The sequence below is a fragment of the Zerene cesonia genome, chromosome 6 (genome assembly GCF_012273895.1).
Source record: "Zerene cesonia ecotype Mississippi chromosome 6, Zerene_cesonia_1.1, whole genome shotgun sequence".
Taxonomy (NCBI): domain Eukaryota; kingdom Metazoa; phylum Arthropoda; class Insecta; order Lepidoptera; family Pieridae; genus Zerene; species Zerene cesonia.
Window position 1 is genome coordinate 4099800 of NC_052107.1, and position 14407 is coordinate 4114206.

General features: G+C 33.4%; 3 protein-coding genes across 4 annotated transcripts in view; 1 reads left to right on the plus strand and 2 right to left on the minus strand.

Annotated features, from left to right (window-relative positions):
• Positions 1 to 5233, minus strand: part of LOC119840413 (importin subunit alpha-7) — a 9907-nt gene extending 4674 nt beyond the window's left edge. Inside the window, exons 1-7 of the mRNA XM_038367013.1 lie at positions 5077 to 5233; positions 3121 to 3294; positions 2792 to 3004; positions 2257 to 2480; positions 1497 to 1606; positions 976 to 1129; positions 1 to 192 (exon numbers count right to left, since the gene is read on the minus strand). The exon at positions 1 to 192 is cut by the window's left edge and continues 8 nt beyond it. Of these exons, the coding sequence (XP_038222941.1) occupies positions 1 to 192; positions 976 to 1129; positions 1497 to 1606; positions 2257 to 2480; positions 2792 to 3004; positions 3121 to 3294 (1067 nt within the window). The 5' untranslated portion in view covers positions 5077 to 5233. The remainder of the gene's footprint in view (positions 193 to 975; positions 1130 to 1496; positions 1607 to 2256; positions 2481 to 2791; positions 3005 to 3120; positions 3295 to 5076) is intronic.
• A 1699-nt stretch (positions 5234 to 6932) lies between these two features.
• LOC119840430 (UPF0389 protein CG9231) lies at positions 6933 to 8246 on the plus strand. 2 transcript variants are annotated; one of them, XM_038367043.1, is made up of 3 exons: positions 6933 to 7210; positions 7620 to 7847; positions 7925 to 8246. In XM_038367043.1, the coding sequence occupies exons 2-3, from the start codon at positions 7651 to 7653 to the stop codon at positions 8130 to 8132; spliced, it is 405 nt and encodes a 134-aa protein (XP_038222971.1). In that variant the 5' UTR covers positions 6933 to 7210; positions 7620 to 7650; the 3' UTR covers positions 8133 to 8246. The 2 variants fall into 2 exon arrangements, with proteins under 2 accessions (XP_038222971.1, XP_038222970.1); XM_038367042.1 differs by having other exon boundaries at positions 6935 to 7110.
• A 396-nt stretch (positions 8247 to 8642) lies between these two features.
• Positions 8643 to 10208, minus strand: LOC119840429 (coiled-coil domain-containing protein 58). Its single transcript, XM_038367041.1, has 3 exons — positions 10034 to 10208; positions 9655 to 9927; positions 8643 to 8882 (listed from the first exon to the last, which is right to left on the minus strand). Exons 1-3 carry the CDS (start codon positions 10061 to 10063, stop codon positions 8775 to 8777), a joined length of 411 nt encoding a protein of 136 aa, XP_038222969.1. The 5' UTR covers positions 10064 to 10208; the 3' UTR covers positions 8643 to 8774.
• Positions 10209 to 14407: the final 4199 nt, after the last annotated feature.

Consider the following 14407-nt stretch of genomic DNA (forward strand, 5'->3'; position numbering starts at 1 on the left):
GCGTTGCCGGCGGTGATGTTGGACAGCGCCCAGCAGGCCTCCTTGCGGTGCGCCTCGGTGCTCGACTTGAGCAGCGCGTGCAGGCTGGCGAGCGGCGCGCAGTTCAGCACCGCCTGCGTCTGCGCGTCGTTGCCGGTCACCACGTTGCCGACCGCGCGCAACGCGGCCGACACCACCGTGTACTTGTTGTGCCTGCGGATCGGATGCTGTTCTATTGTACCAGATCGGGTGTCGGCCGAACGAGGTTGACCGGCTTGCCCTATCAGCAGTTGTTGCTTGGCAATTGTACTAAGTCAATCGAGATTAATAGCCTAATTATACGCCCAAGCGCGGTTGAAATGATCCTACTATTATGGACGCGAAAGTTTATAAGAATGTATCGATGTTTGGTACTGCTTTTCCGCAACCTCTGTTGGGATCTATATACGGAAATTTCTACAGATATAGATTGTATTCTGGATTAAAACATAGGCTACATTTTAGCTGGGTACCACGCAGTGAAGCCGCAGGTTCCCAGCTAGTACAATACAATCGTGAAGGAAAAATATGAGCAAAAACAAACACAAGTGAAATCAGACATATCCGTAGACACACCATTTACGTCATCGCCGACGCTATTTTGTTTGTTGTATCAGCGTAAAAAAAAATGTGAACTAATTGCACCCACTTATTGAGACATTTTTGCGCAAAATTTTACAACACGTTAGCTTTATGCACGTGGTTCCGCTCGCATAGTCGAAGAAAAATCCGCATAGCTTCCATGTTGTTGTCAAAGCAAAGCAATTCAGATAGACAGAACAGATCATTAAAAATACTCGCTGCTCGGAATTTCAATTACAAATGAAATCAAGGCACTCCAAAAATATAACAATCCTTGGCTAGAAACCTATCAACAGGTTAATTGCTTGGCTATTATACTATAGCTCTAAATATTGTAAAGAACTCATTTCATATGCAAAGAGCAAACATACTAACATAAGCAATTCAACAAGTCTCCTGCAGACGCCAGCATCAATAACGGCCTGAATCTTCTCATTTGGTCCATCAGATAAGTATGAGAGCGCCCAACAAGCGTCACTTAGCACCTCCGCGTCTGTGTGGTGAAGCAACCGCGCTAATACTGGAATACCTAAAAATATATAAAATAACAATTTCAAAATACACAAAAACTCTGCAAATATTATGAAGATGAAGAATTCGTTCGATTGTTTGTTTGACTCCTTCAAATTCCAGAAAAATAATTTTCCTCTAAGATTTTATAGGAAAAGGGTATAGTCGCGGATGAATTACAACCACCTCCCATGGCCTCTTCACTTAAGCGGCTTGACGGAACATAGTGAGGCTTTGGTCGGTAGGAATCCGACATAGCTCCTTTCCGGGGGCCGTGCAAGATTTCCCCACAACAAAAAGGGGGATAGGTATGGCTTAAATCACGCTACAAGCAATTACAGTGAAATAAAATAAAAACATCCATAAATAGCAAATTAAAGACATACCTGGAGCGACGGCTTCAAAGTTTGTCGGCGGGTTCTTGCCTCTACATAAGTTTGACAACGTCCACACAGCATTTTTGGTCATGGATAATCTTGAATACTTATTTAATATTCTGGAAAAGAAGAAAGACACATTAATAGGACAATTAAATTGCAAGCATATGTTTCACCACACACAATATGAGGAAACTGGAGTAACAAGATAAAACACCATTTACTATCAACCACCAACTATTTATGTTGTTTGCAATAGAAATAAATTAACATCATTGAACGACCCTTGATATAGATCGATTTGGCCAAAAAAAATAAGTACTCTTTACCTAACATTTACCATACCCCCATAGAGGATCCTTCACGCACACTGTAACAGTGCAATGGCGGCAAAAGCTCTAGTACTAACAGTGCAAAAAACCATGCCAAATTATTTTATTTCATATTGATATTGTCATACTCTACCTAACATAGCAATGTTACTTTACATACACACAATCAAATCACTTAACTGTATCTTTGGCAGCACAAACATTGGTTGAAACTCATTCTTACAATCTTACAACGGCAATGAAAAGGTTTCTTCACATCCCAGGTGACAGCTTCATTTAAGATACTTCACACTCAAAATCGGCACAGTGGAAACTACTTCACACGACCTCGCAAGTAAGAACACAAAGGCCACCGCACACACACTCTAACAACAGCACCAAGGAGCCTACATCACACTCTCTCGCAAGTAACAATGTAAGTGCCACCGCACACTCACTCTAAGAGCGGCGGCAGGAGGCCCGCCGATAGCACCGTGTCGCGGCAGCGCGGCGAGTCGCCGGCCACGTTGCCGAGCGCCCAGAGCGCCTGCTCCCGCACGTCGTCGCTCGCGCCGGAGCTCACCAGCCACACGAGCACCGGCACCGCGCCGCACTCGACCACCACGCGCGTCTGCTCCGACGAGCCGGACGCTATGTTCGTGAGCGCCCACGCCGCTTCGAACTGGTGCGGGCAGAATTGTTTTGTTCAGAATTGTTTCGCGACAGTTTTTGCGACAGTTTACTTCTTACAACAGCAAAGCCCATGTGAGAAAAAAATTTTAAAAAATTATGAAAAAAATAATACCTTTTTTTTCATTCTATGTTTATAGCTATATATGTATAACATCAATAAAAAAAATGAACTATGCATATGGCTTTAGTAGCTAGTGTATGATATGACATACACTATCAAATCTTGTTTCTTTATAACATTGGTGTTGAAGTGTAAAATGGAGAGAAATTAGAAAATTAAAAATTTGGTTTTTACCACACCTGTAATGTAGGATTAGCACTATTTGTTAGAAATTCAACAAATTTTGGAACAATTCCAGTTCGAATCACTTCATCTATGGGAGGGTTGGGCTCTCGACTTAAGAGTTTCCTAAATGTTTGTGTTGCTATCACTTGGTCATGCGGATTATCTCCATTTAACGCCGCCACCATCTGTGGTGTAATGTCCTCAGATGGCGAAATGTTTATATCATCCTGAAACAGAAATATAGAATAAAAAAATTTATTTATAAAAATACCTCATCAACTTAGGGATATTTGACAAATATTCTTACGCGAATTGTTGTGAGTCTGGTATTAAATTATTATACCTGTAATGAAGCATCAGAAGCATCGGGTGGCGGGAGATTAACATTTCTCCTTTTAAGCAGTTGTTGTTCCCTCTTTTGTTTTCGTAGCTGAACCCCTTCCTCCTCGCGACGACGCCTAAGTTCGTCGGCACTGAGACCTGCATTCTTATACCGGTGTTTGTGGCCGCCCGACATCTTTAATTAATAAAAAATGAATTAATACGTCAAATCGAATTATATCTTAAACCTGTCCCCACCAGTGGATAAATATGGGATTATGATGATAACACATCAATAACTAAAAAATGCTCTGTTGTTACAGAATATTGAAATTCTTAATACAAAGAATTGCTCTAATCGTATTATTGGGGTTAAGGTCCATAATACTTTTCAAGCCCATGAAATTAAATAAGAATATTAAGTTAATATTGAAAAAAAATAATGCCAACTGGACTTGAATTGTATACTTTATCTTACACCTCATTTCAATTTTTATTTAAAATATATTAGATATTTATTTTATGCATTTAGATAGACTCCACTAACTTGATTTTCAGGATGCAAATTTGGCCAAGTTAGTGGTCTCTCAATGTCACAAAGTAAAACTAAATAAATATATAGTGTATTAAGCGAACTACAAGGGCTAAAATGACGAAAGTGGCTTCCAAATGAAAATGGAAATTGGATCATCCTTTTGAGAGCTATGATGACGGAGAGACAAATACAAACATATATATATAGAGACTGTAATATTTTGATAAAATTTGGTATTCAGACGCAGTATGAGCTGACTAGGGTGATAGGATACTTTTTATCCCGATTAAAAGCACCATTGTGATAAAACAAGAATATTGATATTCGGTCGGAGCCGGTACAAGTGTCGAGTATTAAAAATAATCAACAATACCATCTTAAGCAAAAATAAACTGTAACACATTTTGCTTACATGTTTGCATAAATGAATTTTCAAAAACAAATTTTTCAACTCTATAATATTAAGCATAGATTATAACAAAAATATCTAATTTTAGGTGATTTGTCTGTATAAATAGATAAATGTAGATCCAAATTATTTCCGTGGTTGATAAATAAACAGCAAATGAGTGATGACATTTTGATCAAGCAGTTAATTACAAAAGATTTATTTAAGAAAGAGCCAAGGCTAATTAACAATTGCAAATGTAATTAAGCTGATTGCATGGGACACTTTACTTTTTTGTTAACACTGATGGTATACTCTAGCTCAGTACAGAAATTAATCAGTTAATTCATAACAAATTTGGATATGTACATTTACATATACACATGTACAGTTAGAATGGCGACATATCATCCAGTATACTTTTAAGATATTGATTAATAGCAAAATATATCTATAAGGTCTGGAGATTGCATATTGCTAATTCTCTATGTAAATATAAAATTAGAAGTACACTTATCTCTTTGATTAAAATACACTTTATGCTAAACAATCATTAAATAAATCAGTGTAGGAGTGAGAAGTAAACATTGAAATTGTTAAATATTCACTTTTTTTTAAATTAACTTTTAGCAAGCAATTGTGTTAAAGAAATCAGCTGACAGTGAAATGATAATTTTTCACTCATATGATAATAAATTAAGGCGAGTAATAATCATAATCCAGTATAATAATCAAGAATTATAAATATTAATAAACGAAATAATACATGTTAAAACCATATAACATTTATGAAGAAAAAAATAAATACGTAAACCAGAACATACATAGTAAATTCAACCTTTATTTACAGCTCCGCGCGTAGTAAACAACAGTTCTTATTGTACCATTGGTACTCAAAATCAAGAATTAATCATAAAATCTGCTTACTGTAGTACAATAACAAGGCTAAAATAATTTATACACACAGATTTTTCAACTTACTTTACTGTCTTAGTCTAAAATCTAGACTTTTCAATCGATTACAATTAACTCTAGTGACACATCAAAATACTTACTATTTATTGTTTTGAGGATCGTTAATTTGAGCAACCAATCCACCATCTATCACAAATACAAAATTTCTTAATTCTAATCTAGTTATTTCAATTTTCAATTCACCATTAGTATAAATCTCTGCTGATCACGTCATGAATGAAAAGTCTTTTCTTTTTTTAATTAGCTTTTACCGCAACGGATACAACATTTTTGGATCAGATCAGAATAAATCAATCACAGGTATTAAAATTTGATGTAAAAAAATGTGTGTTAAATTAAAAAACTTATATTTGCATTATATGTGATATTTAAGAAAACTGATTGAACGAAATCAAAGTAATTAATGAAGACAAGAAACAAAACAAACTCTAACAAAATAATTAATTTTATGCAAAAAGAGACAATTATTTTTACTTACCTTTGTTTATTCTAAAAAAACATGAATTTTAAAATAAAATAATCTAACAAGCTATAAAATGCAACGTTTGTATTTAAATTTGATGAAACCTGGATCACTTACTCGCAAACATTGTACAAATGTTTGTGCTTGTTATAGATATGGAAAAAAAACTGTAAATGTCGTCCTTCACTTGTGAGATATAAGTGTATAATCTATGCTTGTGAGTTTGCGTATACGTTAAAATGTAGTACAGAGTTCTTTTAATTGTACGATAACGAAATTTTCGTATAGAAGTGTCATCGCGAATGAAATACACATTCGTAATTGGTACAATAAGTTTTATTTTATGATTAGTCCTTTGATTAAGCCCGAAAATTCCACTCTTAACGCGAATACGATACTATCAAGACAAAGGAATCTTACTTACTCTAAGTTTGCGCTTAGCCAGGGTCGCGTATGAATCCCATAGTTGAAAATAGTTTAGAAAAAGTTTAATATTTCATTGCTCGTGTTACGTATAGATATTTCCTTGATTATTTTATGCATGAATATCGAAAAGATAGTAGAAAACTATAGTTGTAAGAAATTTATGCAATTAATTCTATTATAAATTAAGATTTTATATCATTTTTTAGCACAAATAGTCCAGTTAGTATTCTTTATGGAGCATGAAGTGTGAACGATCTATACATATATCAGTACATATACATATTTAAATACAAACATTTTTTTCACATTACAGCCCATATATTTTTCGATATGGTTCAAGTCACAGGGATTAGTGATAGAAGGGGCAACTCGTGACCTTTTTTTTCAATATGGCGGACTTGTCAAATTTACTTCACACCTTTTCCGTAGGACTTCTTTTGTGGATCATTTAAAATATATGCTAGTACTAGTTGCGTCCCGCGGTTTCACCCGAGTAAATCCGTATCCAATAGGAATATCGGGATAAAAAATTGCCTATATGTCATTCCGTTTGTCCAGCTATCTACGTACCAAATTTCATTGCAATCGGTACAGTAGTTTTTGCGTGAAAGAGCAACAAACATACATACATCCTTACAAACTTTCGCATTTATAATATTAGTAGGAAGTAGGATTACAGAAGCATTATCATCATCAGCCTATATTTTATGTGTCCACTGTAGAGGCAAAGGCTTCCGATAAGGATGGTCTATCCATCATCCACCACGCTGGCCAAGTGTTGATTGGAAGATTACACGTGAAATTGAATTTTTTGATTCTTGAATAAGCCGGTTTCCTTGCGATGTTTTCCTTCACATTTTTTAAGAGTGATGATGTGGATAACAGATAAATTGTAAAATTAATTTATTTCACACATCCGTGTCCCAAACCCCCCGACTTTTCGATTTACTTCCAAGGTCTTCACCGCTGGACTGCTTCAGAGAAATGAGTACCAACAAAAAACATTATTTAAGCAGAGGAATTTACTTTTAGCAATGTTGGTATTCTGTTGAGGAAAAATAAATCGCCACTAGGTTCTGACAACAAATTGTGATTCATGACTTACCCGTGCACTAACGGGAAAATTGGCATATTAATTTATATTTAACTTCTGTTTTGCATATAAAAAGAAACTTTATCTATTGATTCCCTTGGAGTCTAAACTTTGACCTACCACAGAGTAAAGGTAAAAAATCATTTATTTTAGTGTCAATTACAGCTGATGCAAGCTGTACTGTGTTATTTTGGAATTTTTCAAAATAGAATTGTGTGAATGTACATATTATGTACGTACAGGAGAAATGCACTTTCATAAATATATTTTAAGTGTAAAGTACTATAACACCTATGTTATATTGTAGTAATATACATTTTATGAAGCAATTATTACTAGTACCATCCTATTTATGTTATTTTTTTACTAATTTTTTATCTGTTTACTCTGTCATTATTATATTTTACTAGCTGCGCCCCGCGGTTTCACCCGCGTAAGTCCGTATCCCGTAGGAATATCGGGATAAAAAATAGATGTTGGCCGATTCTCAGACCTACCCAATATGCTTACCAAATTTCAGAGGAATCGGTCAAGCCGTTTCGGAGGAGTATGGCAACGAAAACTGTGACACGAGAATTTTATATATATAGATTTTGAGAATCTCCAAACAAACTAACAAATAACGTAACGCTGTATTTTAGATTGCGCAATACTTTGTGTGAATTAAGGAAAATGGAGAAAATACTACGTTTTCGAACGCCGATTTCTGTAATAAGAAGATGCATGTGTACACCCGCCCAAGATACTAAAACCAGCCAGGCTAATGTAGAATCACTGTCATCGAGATATAGACCAAGTGAATTCCAAAAATTTTTACTTGTGTGGACCAAAAAGTACAAAAGCAAGAATGAAATTCCGAAATTCGTAACGTAAGGATATTGTCAATAAACAGTGACAGTGTATTGTAAAGTAATTGTAAAGTTATAATTTTTAATTTTTATTTCAGCTCGGAATTAATAGACAGATCACGCAGTGAGGCTAGAATAAAAATATCTAATATTCTAATGGCTCTGACTGCACTTGCAAGTGCTTTTGCCATCTGGTCAGGCAAAAATGCGGCCAAAAGAGGAGAATCTGTTCATCAAATGAACTTAGATTGGCACAAACAATACCAAGAAGAATTTAAAAAGAAGGAGCTTGAATCTTCAAAGTAACATTTTACTTCTTTAAATGCTTGTAGGTGATTTGATATATACCTGTTGACGAAAACAATGCTAGTGCTTATTAAATTTTTAAATTATAACTAAAATATAAAATTATTTTCTTTAAATTGATTTTTTTATTAAAAACTTGTGTATGTCATTTACTTACGTTAATTATTTACTATTAATCACAAGAATTAAGAAAGAGAATATCTTTTAAGATGAAATCAAATATACCTTCTGGTTTTAAATGTATAATAAAGCATAGAAATTTCAATAAGTGATGAATGTGCTTGAAAGTATATTCATAAATGAGTAGGTAGGTACCAAATGTCTGTATAAGTATATATATAGCATAGTATAATCTGTGTATTTCTAAGAGGTATTTTATTCAGGCTCGACTTTAGGATGGCCATTTCAATTGAACTTTAACTGGAAAATAGAATAGGCTAACATGTGAATACTTTTCTTTTCAATTCTCATAATAACTAAGGATTATATAAGTAGAATAATACTAAAAGTCAATGTTTATATAAATTTTTAATATATTTTGTTGCCATTTTACAATCTATCTATAAAGCTATATTAATTATTTACATAACATAATCAAATCCTCATTGATTGAATCAATGTTGTAAATGCACAATTCAGTCTTTACTTCTTCTCAGGTTTGTAATAATTTCTACATTTTTCTGTGAATAACTTAGATGTCTTTTCCCGTATTACTTCTTCCACACTTAACTCAGTTTGTAGAAGGCGTAACTAAAAAAATATGAATACCACTTTATAAAATTAAAATTAACAAAACATTTTTTTTATATTGTATAACATTTGGTATAAGCTAAATAATTTCAAGTTAATATATAATAACCTTCCCTGGACTATTACGAATGCATCAAAACCAAAATTGTCAAAATCGGTCTAGCCCTTCTTGAGTCTTAGTGAGACTAACAAACAGCAATAATTTTTTATATAAGAAGACATATTTACTTGAAATTTCCGAATACATATTTGTTTTTTTTTTCCTGGAAATTATAAACCACTTCATTGATTAGGTATTTTACAAAATAAAGAGAAAAAAAATGTGCAACTGTTGTGCCTTGTGAGAAGTTTACTTTAGTAGAGATGAGTCAAGGTTTTTTTTTAATTACTTTGCAATAGAATAAACAGGGCTAGAGAATTATTAGGCCATACACATGAAGCTGTGGGTTGCAGCTGGTTTATTACATATCAACAAAGGTCCGGTAATTGTATATGAGAATATATTAGAGTGTGAAACTCCGGTAAACAGATTAACATCAAGGGATTTGAAACATACTATAACTCCTAGCTGATGGTATTTTACCAGCTTGCTAATTATTAGTGTACTCTTAATGTATTTCATTCTTGTTGTTGTTAAATGTTCACACAAATTTGTGTTATTTCAATAAGTTTAATCTAGTAATAACCAGTCTTAAAATCTCAAAAGTAAAACTACATTTATTTGGTCACTTTTTACAAAACCTATAAATTGTGATGCAATATATTATAATACCTTTCTTTGTTCAGACTTTAAATTCTTCAGTAAATCAATGTCATCTGGAGCTTGTTCCTTTGCTGCTTTTAAATGTTTAACTGTATCAGCAGTTACAATAATACAATTTTTAATGACATTTTCTCGTTCACTATGCCCCTTTTGAATTTGTTCATATAAGTCTTGGCAAGCTGAGGAGGCATCTACTTTGTTTTTAAACGACTCGGTCGGTATGGACGTATTTAAGGAATAAACTATTTTATCATCTAGAACACGCATTTTTTTTAGAATATCCTGCGAAGAAATGTATACTTTTTTTAATTTTCTAACAGTTAATAAAAACTTGCATGCAACTACACAAATACGCAAGTTGAATAATATGATAATAAATATGTCAAACCTGAAATTCTAAGAAGTCGGGACAAATCATTTCATTTGAGTAAATATATGGTTTAGAAATAACTTTATAATAAGTTGTAGTTTAGAAATATATAAATTTTAATAAGAGGTTAGGTATCAGAAAACAAGTTAACCGAACTCGATAGAGGGCAGAACAGTGCAGCTAAATGCAAATGTCATGTTAAATTAACAGATAATATACGAAATATTTTATATTGAAAATTAAAATTACAATAACAAGTGACAGCACAGACGTAACACAATAGGGTGTGTTCCGATCATAGAAATTATGTTCCCGAAGTCGTTAGACTATTGACTACATGGTGCAACACAATTTGTTTTTATAGAATTAACATGGACATAGGGTTGCAATTTTCTTATAAGTGTAAGCTAAGCAAAAGCGGTCTCGGCAGAAGGTCTCCCGTTGGTATTATTTCCTTGTTTTACATCTTGCCAAATGCCAAATCAACAGGGTGAAATTGCAAACTGTCGAAAAAAGGTGATCTGCAACATTTGCTTTTAATGTAAGGGATATTTTTTTTTCATCATCATTAACATTTAATAATCTAAATCTATACAATCGTTAAATTTTAGGCAGTATGATGAGATTACAATATCGCGACATACAGAGTAATCTGATAGTGTAAGACTGAGTACCATCGTTGGGTGCGGCTTATCCCATGAATTTTCCATAGGTTTCAGAAGGTATATAGTTACGCCACTGTATTAATTCTTATATATAAGTCTTTAAATAACATCTATACATATAATAAAATCATAGGAAAGACAAATTGAATACATGTTTTAAAAGAAAGCTTGGGGCGTGATCTACAATCGATATCGAAGCCAAAAATATATGTATGTCCGGGCTAAGCTCACAAAGTGCTACATGGATTTACTTCCAATTTTGCATGAATATTAATAACAGGTCGTGTCAACATATAGGCTACATATTATCACGCTATCACCTACAGGGGAGGAGCTGTGAATCTTTATATTTTTTATGCATTCTGTGACAGCGTGTACACTAACGACGCATGTCAATATTGTTTTTGAGTAAGCCATGCCATAGATATTAATCTAGCTTTACGCTAAAAAACTACGCCATTTAAGTTAACTGATGAGAGAAACATAGTTTAATCATTAGTGTATGATAGAACGTAGCGTGAAGGCAATTTTAAACCAGCGCCATCTATGAGATTTCATAAAAATCAAATCAAGTTACATGTTGACACTTTTTGGAAATTTATAATTTATGTCTGATCATGTTGACGAGGTCAGTAGCTACTAGCTAGTTATTCTTAAAATTCATAGATTTGTGCATTTTCTTAAAGTTGTATCGTGCAGTTCGTTTTGAAAAATTCAAGTTGCAACAAAAGCCTCTAAATCTTGCGCAAATTGAGGCATTTAAAAACGAATGGGGCATTAAAAAAAAAAAATTAAGGGTTAATTAGAACATGTCCTGATAACTGAAGTACACACGGACGATGTCGCGGGCAACAGCAAAATGAAAAGATCAAAATGTTTTATTGGTTTTCTAACAAAATGACCATGTCAATTACATTTATATTAATAATACCTACATTCAAAAAAATTTCGAAGAATAAATGCTACATAAAGTTCTTCCCCTGGGACAAAGAGCAGGCCACCTTTTTCAATTTTAATTTCGTTTGCCTTTTTTGCTCCAAGTACCTCATGTTTGAATATTGTAATATAATATTGAATTTGTTGATGCCTGTTTCACAGATATTTGTCCATGTCGTTTACCTGAAATGTATTGATATTTCATGAAATACAATTAAGCACATAAAATACGTATAATTAAAAATTAGGGTACGAATTCAATCAAAGCCACTTAGTAAAAAAACTACCAGTGCCTAAAATCTCAATTGACATTAATTGTTTATAATTTATGTATATATCATATCAATATTTTATTAATGGCAAAGCTGACTAACCTCCTATGGAGACTAAAATGGGATAATATAATTAATTGAGTTCTCATAAGAACTAAATATGAGGTAATTCAATAATTATCTGCGACGGCTGCATTAATGACGGAAGATAAATCTATCCTCATATCTATTTGTAGTACATTATCCTATCCTAGCCTACTAATATTATAAATGCGAAAGATACTACTGAACCGGTTGCAATAAAATTTGGTACGTAGATAGCTGGACCACTGGGTAACATATAGGCAATATTTTATGCCGATATTCCTACGGGATACGGACTTACGCGGGGGAAACCGCGGGCCGCAGCTAGTTATGAAGATGTAAATTTTGCTTTGTTTGTAGGGGATAGAATTCAGAAGTATTGACCCGATCATGAAATATTGTTGATAACAGAAGAGTTACGTTATTCAGGAGTAATACATTACTAGGACATTACATGTTTGTGTAAAGGTTAATCGATGTTATCTTATTGAAAAATAAAATTAGGTATGATTTTTAGCGGGATAATACTTCATTACAAGTATTTTCAAAGCTTTTAGTTTATTCTCTAATTATTGACAAAATATTATACAAAACTAGATGTCCGTTCCAGTTTCGCGCCAACATATGAAGCCTAGCTATATCACTCAGGGATCACATACATGTTCAATGGTGAAAGAGTTTTTGACATCGGTCTAGTAGCTTTGTATGAAAACATAAAAAATATGCATATAAAACCGCAAACACTTTTCTTTAATATATTAGTTTAGAAATGTAGTATGTAAGAAGAAATTTAGATCAATCTTCACACACAAAAGTTTGTGGAAAGATTGATCAAGTTCATGCTTCTCTGTTATCACACCTACATAATATATTAGTTATTAATCGATAAGTGAAAATTAACATGTTTTACCATCTAACATTGTAATCAAAAGAAAACCCCTTATAATTTTTCTTAAATCCTCAGAAAACTTCATGAAATAATCTCTCGAACGACAGACTATTTTTACGTCGTGGAGTTAAGATTTCGTGTGCATGGAAATCTTACGCTATGATTTAATTATATTAAATATTAGTATTATATTATCAGTGACTTATAGTATAATATAAAACGGTTCTAGTAGATATATAATTAACTAATTTTGTCTATATGTGTATCTTTCTTTATTCCAGGATACACTTTTGTTAAAAGTGGCACTGATATTTTAATTTTGTATATATTTGTAATTATGTACCTAGGTGACGGTAATTAATAAATTTAATATAACTAGTTTAGTATTATGTTATCTATGATATAACGCTCTCGCTTCAGAAACTTATACAGTGTATGTAATAGTATTTACATATTTTTTACGTATGTACCTATACACAATTTACTTTTTATAACTATACACTTTTCAATATGTACAAAGTAAACAGGCAATAAGTAAGTTCTAGTAACACGAAATATTTTTTCCCTACTTAATATTATAAATGCGAAAGTAACTCTGTCTGTTACGCTTTCACGCCTGAACCATTTTTTTTGTAATTTGGTATGAAAGTAGAACTGAACTTGGAAAAGGACATAGGATAATTTTTATCGCGAAAAACATGGTAGAAGGAGTTGAAATAGGGAGATGAAAGCGATATAACCGAATTCCACGCGGGCGAAGCCGCGGGCGTAAAGGTAGTTAGATATATATAAGTATTGTCTCGAACGAACAGCTTTTGTAATATATGTTAGGATATACCAGCAAATTTCATGTGTATACATGTTTATTTGTATGTATGTATTTTTGTCTACGGATAAATATAGAAATCGGATTGAAAGTATTTTAGTTGCGTTAGGTATATTTCAACTTGGTCGTGGACGATTTCTCGAAGAGTTCCCACGACCTCGGCTAACGTGGTGAGACGGAAGACAGTGGAGTTTAGTCGGTAGGTCTACTGCCTATGGCATATAGGCAGTAGGAGTCCGACATAACCCGCGGTCTTTCCCCAAAGGCCGTGGGTATGCATGAGCATTCTCCACTATAAAAAAAAAAAAAGGTATATTTCAACTTAGAGATTAGTGCAAAGTTCATCAAAATCGTTGTGTCAAGGATAACAGCGTCGCCACTTGCAACGGCTTCCACGTCTTCTTCACTCGCTTTCAAATGACAGTATCTAAGTCGGCTATTTCCTAAATTACTAATAATTTTAAATAAGATCGATAATGTGCCGATCACAAAGTGTACATGACTATTTTTTATTGAAATTATTTGACATTGTCTACAGTAATAATCGATACTCGTGTATATTTTTATTAGACTTGAATCTGAACATGTAAGCATGAAGTCCGTCTAAAAATTATGATGTGTCAAATTATTGTCCACTACGCGCATATCAGAATAATTACGATAAATAGAAGAAGAAATTGACTTAATGGGCTGTATGACTTCACTACGTGACGCTACGGC

Bases quoted from the DNA above. Each gene is read 5' to 3' on its own strand.
- LOC119840430 (XM_038367043.1), top strand. From the start codon at position 7,651: ATGGAGAAAATACTACGTTTTCGAACGCCGATTTCTGTAATAAGAAGA. The intron at 7,848-7,924 runs GTAAGGATATTG...TTTTTATTTCAG, and splicing joins GAAATTCCGAAATTCGTAAC to CTCGGAATTAATAGACAGAT.
- LOC119840429 (XM_038367041.1), bottom strand. From the start codon at position 10,063: ATGATTTGTCCCGACTTCTTAGAATTTCAG. The intron at 9,928-10,033 runs GTTTGACATATT...ATTTCTTCGCAG, and splicing joins CCGACTTCTTAGAATTTCAG to GATATTCTAAAAAAAATGCG. The intron at 8,883-9,654 runs GTATTATAATAT...ATATTTTTTTAG, and splicing joins TAAAGTCTGAACAAAGAAAG to TTACGCCTTCTACAAACTGA.